General features: G+C 41.2%; 1 protein-coding gene across 1 annotated transcript in view; it reads left to right on the top strand.

The window, feature by feature from the left end:
- celf2 (cugbp, Elav-like family member 2) overlaps positions 1–10,881 on the top strand; it is a 208,795-nt gene that overhangs the window by 35,641 nt on the left and 162,273 nt on the right. Inside the window, exon 2 of the mRNA XM_034863749.1 lies at positions 4,605–4,640. Coding sequence (XP_034719640.1) covers positions 4,605–4,640 — 36 coding nt within the window. The remainder of the gene's footprint in view (positions 1–4,604; positions 4,641–10,881) is intronic.

Genomic DNA, 10,881 nt, shown 5'->3' with positions numbered 1-10,881 from the left:
CAGCGCCTTGGCACGTCAATCCAGGAGACTCATCCTCCAATGGGAGAGTTTAGATCCATCAGGAGGCGGGCCAGCAGCCCACATCTGACATCATCTTAAGAACCTGGCTGTGTCACACACACATGCTCTCACACTCTCACACTCACACATACACACACACACACACACACACACAAACACCTGCGATGGAGATAAGATAAGCACGAAGAAAGAAGTGGGATGTCTTGGTAGGGTGTGAAAGTCAAGTGTGTGAGTGTATTTATCGACTTTTAAAGATGTGTGCGTTCGGATGTGTTGATTGGTTGGGGATTGTGGGTACAGAATGTGAAGCAGGTTGTGTGAGAAGTGTTTGAAACAAAAAGTGTTAGAATGACACACATGGGCTGCAGGGAGGATGATGATGATGATGATGATGATGATGATGGAAAGAACCTTTTAGAGGGTAAAAGGAGGCCTTCAAGGCCGTTTTAGACTGACCAAATATCACCATCAGTCAATAAGCAGCTTTTCTCTTGTTAAATAAACGTAAACCGACTTTCAGCTTGGCACTGCTATTCAGAGACAAAAAATCAAGCCATTTGGAGATGGTCCCCAACATTTTGACTCAATTGGAAACCAATAACAGAAAGAGTTGCTTCTCTGTCCCTAAATACGTTTCAACAGCTCAAGAGGAAAATTGCGATGCACAATCAACATTTACCCGGTTACTGCAGTGCATGTACAAGTCATTCTCTGACTTTTACTTCCTTTTTTTGTGTCATTGATAATGGATTAATGCCAATCCCACAAGGGTGTGACATGGCATCTTGTGTTTTACACCATAATAAAAGCATCTATGTCACTTTCAATATTTTAATATTGTGTATGTGTTGAAAAAGAAAAAGAGAGACAGAGGGGGGAAATCACTTTAAAAGCTCCCAGTGTGGGAATGCTCTTGTCATCGATGGTGTTTAAAGTGTTGTGACAGCTGGCTCGTAGCGTCTCCCTTCATGTAGTACTAATGTAGAGTGTTTGTATATGTGTGTGTGGGTATGTGTGTCCAAATATGCCCCTGTTACTCGCCGGATGCTGCCACCTGCTCCGTCTTTGCGCCGGTTCTGGCATGGTCGCTCTAGGAGTCCCTCACATTTCAGCTTCGTTTTACGTCTCCGTCAGGCCCGCGGCGGCGAGACGCCTGCAGGAGTTTGTGCTCGGGTTCATGCGCGGCGCCAAGAAGCTGTCTGTCGTGAAGCATACGCCTGGCTTGTTTCCACCTGGACACTGTTTTCCCATCTGTTTCCATCCCAGTGATCAATTCTGACCCAAATCTTGTCGGGTCGTCTTGTGCCGACCAACAAGCGGCAATTGATACGGTTGAAATCACATCTGAAAGCTTTCAACAAAATCATAATTGGCTCTTTATTTATTTAAGTAGCTCTGTAGTCGGGCAGCTAAGTGGAAAATGTATGAAAGGGTAATACTGTTCAGACCTACAGTAGTCAATAATTAAGTTCCCGTTGGAATTTAGAGTTCTGAAAAGGCTTTTGTTAAAGACATTTCCACACAAATGTCCCGTGTAAACCATGTTTCTCTAAACCTGTTGTGAACTTAGACAAACAGCCTTGTTTTAAAACCTTGTGCCAGGGCATTTCTGAGGTAATCCAATTGGATTTTAAAAGGTATTGGAACATTGAACGTTGGTCATGTTAGAAACATGACAGTTATAATACTGTTGTACTGTTGTCAGGCAGGACAATTTTGATCAAACATTCTAAGGACACACTCAAGACGCATAAGGAAATAAGCTTTTTTGAGGTAATCTAATGAGGAAGGGGAATGTTCTAAACCCATGAAGAATAGTGTAATCTGTCATCAGTCTATCTTTATTAGAAGAACTAGGGAAGAATGGGGCAGTTAGCATTGGCAGAGATGGACAGCGTGACTGACAAAGAAAGAAAGAAATATTTAAATTCCCACGGTAACAGCAGACGCCTCATTGTTTGACTGAGTTTAGTTTATTAGCACAAGGGACATTATGTAACAACAAATACTACATAGATTGTGCGGCAGAGGCAGGCTTCATAATAAAGGGAATAGCAGTGAAAAAACCCACTGAGATTGATTTTTAAAGTGAAGTTTCAAAAAGTTCAAGTATATCAATCCATATGCTCTCAATGCAATGCCACTGTGTGGATTTTATTGTCTTTTCCTGAAAAAACAGGAAGAAAACAGAAGGAAGTGGAGTTATTTCAACCATGGTCAGACAAAAAGACAACTTTTTTAAGTGAACATGAGCGTAAATGACTACTTAAAATGTTTCAACAAGTAAAAAAGCAAGTATTGGACTTCCTAAAATCCCAAACTTACACATTTAAGCTTAAGTCTTAAATGTTTTCATTATCGTCGACTTTATTGCAAGTAAATAACTTGACCGTGTCTTTAGTGTCGTCAGACTCATAACATTTACTTTAATGAAGTTTTAATAGGGATCTTTGGAACCATACCATTAAAGCTGCAGCGAGTTAATAACTAATGAGATCTGTGGAGTGGAAACGATTTGCTTTTACATATATGTATGTAGATTCAAAAATATGATAGATGTGTAGTTGCTGTAGTGGAGCTGTCTGTCTGTCTGTCTGTCTGCGTGCACAGTGTGTGTTTGATGTTCCATTTAATCTGTCTCATATTCATTGCATGGGGAGAATGGACTAAATCAGAGGTGGTTATCGTGTGTGTGTGTGTGTGTGTGGGGGGGGGGTGTTACTGGATGAGTGTTCTGTGGTCAGAGATGAAACAGACATGAGTGTTGCTTTGCAAATGCAAAATGTTGTAATAGCGGTGATTGGCCACAGTGTTCAGGAGGAGCAAGGAGTTTTTTCAAAACATTTCATCGTAATATACACACACACACACACACACACACACACAATCTCTTTCTCTCTCTGTCTCTCTCACAAGTGGGCTTTCACTTATACACTCTCTCTCTGGCTCACACACACATATACATACACACAGTGACACAAACAGTGCTTAATGACTGCAGTTCATTATTATTTTATTTACCTCTGTGACATAAAAGGCGGGCTAATTCGGTTGCTGCTCTGAGCTCTGGAGAGTTGTGTTTTTGTGTGTGTTTGTGTTGCATTGAGTGTAATGCTGGCACACACACACACTCACCGTGTCTAGTGGTGGGGTCTGGGGACCAATTTATTTACATGCAGTGGAAGAGGAAAAGAGGATTGGAGGGAGAAATGAAACAAAAAGGAAAGAAGAGAGAAGGAAACAGCAGGAAATTATGGAGAAAACCCAGTGGAACGAACAAGTTTCTGTTTTGTTCCCAAGGACAGACAAGACCAATTTACTATTTATATGACTCGGTGTGTGTGTGTGTGTGTGTGTGTGTGTGTGTGTGTGTGTGTGTTTGTGTTATTGTGTGTGTGTGTATGAGATTGTTGCCTGTATCTTGTGATTTGTATCATATTCCCAGAAACACTGTCTTCATTGGCACCCAACTGTTTTACTTCCAATATTCCAAGTTGAACAAAAGTAGCTTCACTAAAGTTAAACCTATAAAACTCCATTCTATATGCTGTTTGGAAATGGGCAGAAATCAACGAGGCATCATATACAAATGATGCAATCGTAATCTTCGACTGTCACCATAAACGTATGTAAAGTGGTTTCAGTAGAAGCAGTTTGTTTGAAGAGTGTCGTCCCCATCGCTGTGAGAATACTATATGTGATCAGTAGTAGTTGCTGATTTCTAAATTCCAAACCTGTGGACCTCTGCAAACCACACTAAAGCTTTTACATTCAAGTTCACACTTTTCACCCTCAATAAGATGCTTTTTTCTTGTCTTGTATGTCTGCAAGGGAAAGTAAATTGGAATAAGGTCACAGAGTCTGTCATTGAGCATTATACAACGTTGTACAGGCACTGTGAAGTACTATATTACATACAGTAATCTTCACAAGACACTAGCTGTGGAAAAGAGAGTATATTTTTTGCTTCCAGCACGGCGGAGATTTGGTAGGCTGTGTTCAGGCAGTGAAACAGCAATCTGGAAATTTGTAGCAGGGTTGCGGGTGGGGGGAGTGTCAAGGAAACGGCCCATTATTGTGACGTCCTGTTAACCCCCCAATGTAGCACAGGTAGACTTTATGTTTTACAACTACTGTTTTCTGTCAGATCGTTTCATAGATCACAACGTTTCCGACCGCACTTGAAGGCAGCTTAACGGAGAAAGAGAAAGAAAAGAGTCAAGCGAGATGGATCGACTGTGCTTGGTTGTCTGGCAAACAGTTTTTTGTGTTTTAAAGCGTTGTTGTGGCACAATAGAAGCAGAGATGTTTCTTTTTTACTGTTATGGGACTCTAACACCGCCTCAAATCACACTGACAAGTCTGATTGGCAGTTACACGATTTCACCCCGCTGTATAGATAAATAGCAGAATGTCATCAGCGTAAAGTGACAAAACAAAATTCTGCAATAGTGTAATTGAGATGCTTAACTTCTTCAAAAACCCACATGAAATTGGAGTCAATTGTTTTTTGATACTTGTGTTTATGTGACCTTTTTTTTATTCATTGTTTTTTCACGAATTCTTTTCTTTTTGTCTTGCAGGCAGGACGCCAGTGACCTCTCTGGGCCGATACAAAGGTACTGTTTCACATCTTTTATTCCTTTTTAACACCACACTCCGTCTCTTTGGTTTCGTCTTCAGCGAGACATGCAGTGTATCTCCAGGCTTCAGGCCAAAACACACCGACTACATCAATAGGTGTTTTAGCTTCAACACTGGAGTGGTGTTGGTAGTGTTGTTGGGGGTTGGGTGGTGGTGGGGCAATGTGGAAGGACGGGAGGAAGATGATGAGACTAGTTAGTTAGTGGGTAGAGAGAGACAGAGATGTAAAGGGAGAGAAAAAATGGAAATGGCAAATTAGAGATGTAGCGCGGCTCATATTTACGGCCAAGCTGGGTCATTAAACCGAGGCCTTTGGCGACAGAGCGACGGATCAAGCGAGGGGGAGGGGGAGAAGGTTTAAATGAGGCCGATCTTAAAATAGCAGCACCTATTTCTCATCAAAGGCAGAGTTAACAGGGAAAGGATGAATATCCTGCCTTGATCAATGCCCCCCCCATTTCTTTTATAATGGGAAGCGATGGTAGGAGTAGTGTTGGAAAACTCCTTCACCTGTTTGAACCATTTACCATCATATGTGAACACTTGTAAACAATTGTAGTGGACCTATGATGCTTTGTCATCTAGATTCTAATCCGATAAGACTTACTTTTGCGACTCTCTTACCTTGTGTTTTACCTCCTGTTTTTTTTGGCAATTTTACTTATGTTAGTATTAGTTATGTTGTTGTTATGTTAGTAACATTCTAACTTATTACCATACTTTTCCCCTTATTTTTAGGACATTTTAGGTCATTTTTGGAAGTCTTTGGAAATTATGAATTATTTGGACTAATATTAGAGGAACCTATTTTTGATTGATATTCACAGACGTGTGTATGTCAAAGTTAAGTCAGGAGACTGTTATGAAACCATTAAAAAAAAATTAAAATGCTATAAAATGGAATGCCCAAAATTCAATAAAAGTAGTGATCAATTAAATGCAATTGTACACATTTTTTGGGTAATTTGATTAAAAAAAAGCCCATATTTTGGATATAGAAGTTTTGAAAACGGGTCGATGGGACAACAAGAGGGTTAAATATTAGTAAGTATCAACTAGAAATGCAAGTGTTGATGATAGACTTACTAATGGAACGTCTCATGAGCATATACTGTATAGGATCCAAAATGCGTCAGCAGGTGTGGCTGTAGTATGGTCATTAACCATTTTAACTAGTTCGTTTTGTTTAAATAATTCTTATAAGAACAGGGTGAGATTATAATGCTTGAGTCACAATGAATTCTCACGCTGTAGCCCAGGTGATCATTTTTTGAACATGCGCTTCTCTGAGTAGTCGTTGAGATGAGTGGAATCTCTTTTGTTTGAGTATTTTTTTGAATGAAGGGTTGTATTCCGGCGAAATTGCATCTATTACAAAGGATAAATAAACCACAGTAGGTTCATTTTATATCTCAGATATTGTACCAAATAGTACATTAGATGTGAAAACTTTTCATGTGTAGATTGTGATATCCGTCTTTTCCTCTGGAAGAAATTAACTTAATACATTTACTCTAGCACTGTGCTTTTGTACAAAATGTTAAGGTACTTGTACTTTACTTGAGTCTCTTTTTTTTCATGACACTTTCTACATCTACTACTTTGCTACATTTCAGAAGGAAGTATTGTACTTTTTACCCCACTACATTTATCCGACAGCTTAAGTTACTTTTCAATTCAAGATCTGCACACAACATACAGTACATGGAGATTATAAAATACAATGTATTACTATATATGAAACTACCCAACAATATAACGACCTACATTTATAGTGGGAATGATTAGACGATGAAACACTTGTCAATTGAGAGAAATTTTCTGATCTAGTTTTTTCCAGTTAGTTAAATGTGAAGATGTACTTTATTTACATTTTCCTGATATTATCTAGCCATTTTTACTTGAGTAACATTTTCAATGCAGGACTTTTACTTGGAACCAAGTATTTGTCGGTGTGGTTTAATAACTTTTACTTAAGTAAAGGATTGAAATACTTCTTCCACCACTGGTTTCTTAAAAGCATGAACCTCAGGCCGGAAAAGTGAAGCCACTGGGAAATTAAACCTTAAACCTGCATTCTCTCTAAGGGCCAGCGGTAGGTGATGGTCCCATTTAGAGTGAAAGAGACGGTAAATCAGAGTATGCTTTAGGGGCGGGGCTACCTTGTGATTGACACGTCGTTGCCGTCTCTCCATACACCCCTTGCTCCATCCTAGCTCCAACCCTTCCATCCAAATATGGTCACTTCTGGCTTAAAAAACACCAAGAAGGCGACTGGCCAAAATGCCAAACTCAAGGCTTTTTCAAACCGAAGTCCACAAACACTTGGTTGACATTCCGATGGCTACCTTCCTGTCTCTCATACAGTCTACAGTCTCTTCAAAGCTTCTTCTTTTAACAACACAGTGGCCAACAAAACAAAAAGACCAATGTGACAGTGTTCCCAGTGATGGATTATCTATATGAAGCACGTTCTAAGTCTCTGTGAGCTGATGTTCATTCTGTAATTAAATTAACTGTATCTAATGGGAATAACTTCTGTATATTTGGAAAATATGCCGCAGTATTGTAAAGAATATGCGATTGTAATGGGATGATAACACCCCTGATGTTGTCCTTTAAGTACCTTTAAGGCTCTAAAGAGTCAACTGTTCCTTTTTATATTTCATCATTTTTGTCACTTTAACATCTAAATAAGGACTTTGGCCTTTTGGTAGTGCTGGAAAAGAAGATATCAAATGTTATGATGATAAATTCTCCAAATGTGTGCATCATTGTCCTATAACAGAATTAAATTATATTAATTTTGAATGCTAAAGGCCCCAAATAGTATCAGTCTAAAGCTTACAGCTGATGGTATTCACAGGCAAACCGAGCAGCTAAATCAGCCAGAGATCATAAAAACGAGATCCAAGCACAGAGCGAGAGACTGCCGGCGGAGAAGAAGCAAAACGCGTCAGGAGGAAGAAAGAGACCACGACTGTGCCTGTGAATAATTAGGCAAAATAGTTTGCTTTTGTTTTTCTCTCTGATTGGAGAAAACAGGCGAGGCTGTGACTGGTGCAGGAACTTACTCACACAATCACGCGGACACACACACACACACACACACAAACAATGTGTGTTACACACTAATCCGCCACACAGCTGCGTCATTCCGGAGCGTGTGTTTACTTCCTCTCTGCCTTCACCACCGACATCACCGCTGCAGCAGACACCCCAAAATCCCCTGCAAACACACCCATACGCACGCACGCATGCACGCACGCACGCACACACACACACACACACACACACACACACACACACACACACACACACACACACACACACACACACACACAAAAGAAAGCTGCGCGTATAATTTGATCCTGTGCTCTCTACTCCTCTAATGAAGCTCTCTGGCGGTTTGACTGACACCCGGCTCGTTATTTGTCTGTTTTGGGCCAGGAAGAGGAAGAGGAAGAGGAGCTGGGAGCACGGGGGGGATTGAGGGAGAAAGAGATAGGAAAAGTGGAAACAAGGGAGCTAGAAAAGAGAGAAAAGGGCTGGAATCTGGAGGATGGGGATGAATAAACGGTGGACAGGAAATGAAAAGATGCTGTAGAGATGGAGGGAAGACTCAAAAGGGAGTCATAAGAGAGCTGAGGATAACGGTCATGAACGAAAAAGGGGCAAATAAAGAAGGACGACGTGGATTAGACTTTTTTTTTAAGGGGGACAACGGCAATCAAGACAAAAGAAGAAGACAGTTTGGGAGGAGAGAGTTGATGGCGGAAACCGGGGTGATAAAGGGAGTGTGTGTTCGGCTGTGTGCGTGCGGTCGTGTGTGTATAATTGCAGGTCTTTGTGCTGATAATGTTCTTTGAAGGCACACAGCTGATAATTAGCGAGCGTGGCTCCACGGATGTCTTTCAGCATCGGCCATTATGAGCCGCAAACCCACCATTGGCTGTGACATGACCTTCTGAGACGGCGAAGACGGCGCACGCACGAGCACGTACTGTACCGCCCTCACGCGCCATCAATATATAAATAAATAAATACACAAATCAGGCATAAACAAACGCAGATTAGCGTATGAATAGCATTGGCTCATGAGTGGAACATATACAAATCGCTCTATAAAGGCCTCAAGTTCCTCTTTGGCATAAGGGCTGCAGGTGTGTGTGTGTGTGTGTGTGTGTGTGTGACACCAGTGTTTACAGAGCCAGACACACATCGACAGAAGAGAGTGTAATTACAGGGATGCACACAAAGTGGAGTCCTGATACGACACATTGGTTATTGTCTCCCTGATTGCCACGTGAGGACGGCGGTCCCTCGCCACGGCGACTGCTTAGTGCGCTGCAAGAAACGCTCCCGGTCAGCAGAACTGGCCCCAGATGCGCCGGCATTTGACAGCGGGGAGGAATTTGCTCATTCAACGCCGGAACCAACACAAATGGTATAGCAGGATTTGTCTGCCAATCAGGACAATGACGCAAAACTTTCACACTATTGATGATCTCATAGGCCTGACTATCTTTGTCTCAAGATGATGAATACCATCCAGCTTTACTCTTCTTCCCTTTCTTTTCTTTCCTGTTCTCTTGTTCCTTTAGTAGCATGATGAAGGTCGCAGTACATTCCTCTGGTGTAAGCGCATGCACGTGCAGAGTGCCTTGCTGAAGGGGCTCGTGAAGCTATAGTGCATACTTTATAAGCAATGACAACAACACTGTCGGCGCGTCCACATGATACAAGCCTTCCGTGATCGCGCACAGCCCCACCCCACATACACACACCTTGGTTGTAGCCAAGAAGGACACTGAGGAGTTAACAAACATGATGGACTCTTCAAAAGAAGTAATTATCTTCACTTGAGTGTCTGCGGGGGAAAGTCACCGAACGCCAGAATCCTCTGAGCATAGTCATACTGACAAATACAGAAAGTTGTGGAGCTGATCGTCTTAATTAGCGTTTGAGCATCTCATTTGTCAACGGCTTGAATGTACTGGACGTTCAATAATATCAAAACGTTATGCACCGAAGCTGTAAAACATATTCAATCACTTATCTGTAGTGGACTCTAGCCTTGCAGATTGTATCGGTTTTATTTGGATGCCCGTAGTATGGAAAAATCACTTTTTCTGGATTTGGGGTGTTATTTTGTGTCTCTGGTGCTTCCACACGCATACAAACTTGGAAATCCATGCTGTTTTGAGTGAGATATAGGTTTCTGAATGTCCTCTGCCTTCAGTCTTCGGGTGAGTTCAAAATCTCCACGGCTTTCTACGTCACTAGCCGAGACGCGGTGGCTAACCGTAGCATGTTAATGCTAGCTCGTTCTCAATGGTAAAACACCGCTTCAACACACAGTGGTTGACCGTAATCTCCAACAAAACTACTTCCATGTCCCTGTTCTGCAGGTATTCCACAATGTGCCTCTCGTTTAGAAGAAGTTTACCTAAAGAAGTTTACCTTGCTACTGCGCAATAAAGATAGTATAGAAGTGAGATGTCTCACTCTGTAGCTAAAACAGAGACCTGAACACACAGGGTGAAAACAGGATCTGGAGCAATGTGCAGTACAACACAAATATGGTGTTTTAAAAAAAAAAATAAAACCATGTATACCTATTCTGGTAAAACCTCAAAATAAAATTAAAAACCTAAAAATGAGCATAATATGGGCGCTTTAAGATGTGCATGTCAGTACAGAAAAATCCGTTGCACATCTACAATGTGAGACAGGTGGGTTGGAGGGGGACAAGCAGGTCAAACGTTGCAGGGGGAAACATTATTTTTGCAAGTTAGACAGGAGTTTTCTTTGCAGGTGTATTCTCAACCTTGGGAGCAGTGTGTGTGACAGAGTAATATCAAGTTAAGTCTATAAATGGCTCCATTCACTGTTGAACACTCCGTGAGTTGAGATTATTTTGTCATACGTCTAAAACATTCGCGGCTATCCCATCAGTACTTTCAGATGTTTATGGTTGAAGTGCTCTACAAGCCTCAAATCATAGCGTACAACCGTCCGTCACCAAATTTCTCTCTGGTTTAATTTTTTTGGCTCACGCCAAAGGAAAACATGATAGGATATTTGAATATATATTTTCATTAGCTGAGTGTTAGCATACATCTCAGTGACAGATATCTCAAAACACAAGCATGTACTACCAGAACTATATGCATGGTTTACACCACAAGAGGTAAGTAAGATAGTTTTTTTTTT

This window comes from Etheostoma cragini, chromosome 23 (assembly GCF_013103735.1).
Source record: "Etheostoma cragini isolate CJK2018 chromosome 23, CSU_Ecrag_1.0, whole genome shotgun sequence".
In the NCBI taxonomy this organism is placed as follows: Eukaryota; Metazoa; Chordata; class Actinopteri; order Perciformes; family Percidae; genus Etheostoma; species Etheostoma cragini.
The sequence above is the reverse complement of the archived record's forward strand: the minus strand, read 5'-3'. Positions and strand labels throughout refer to the sequence as shown.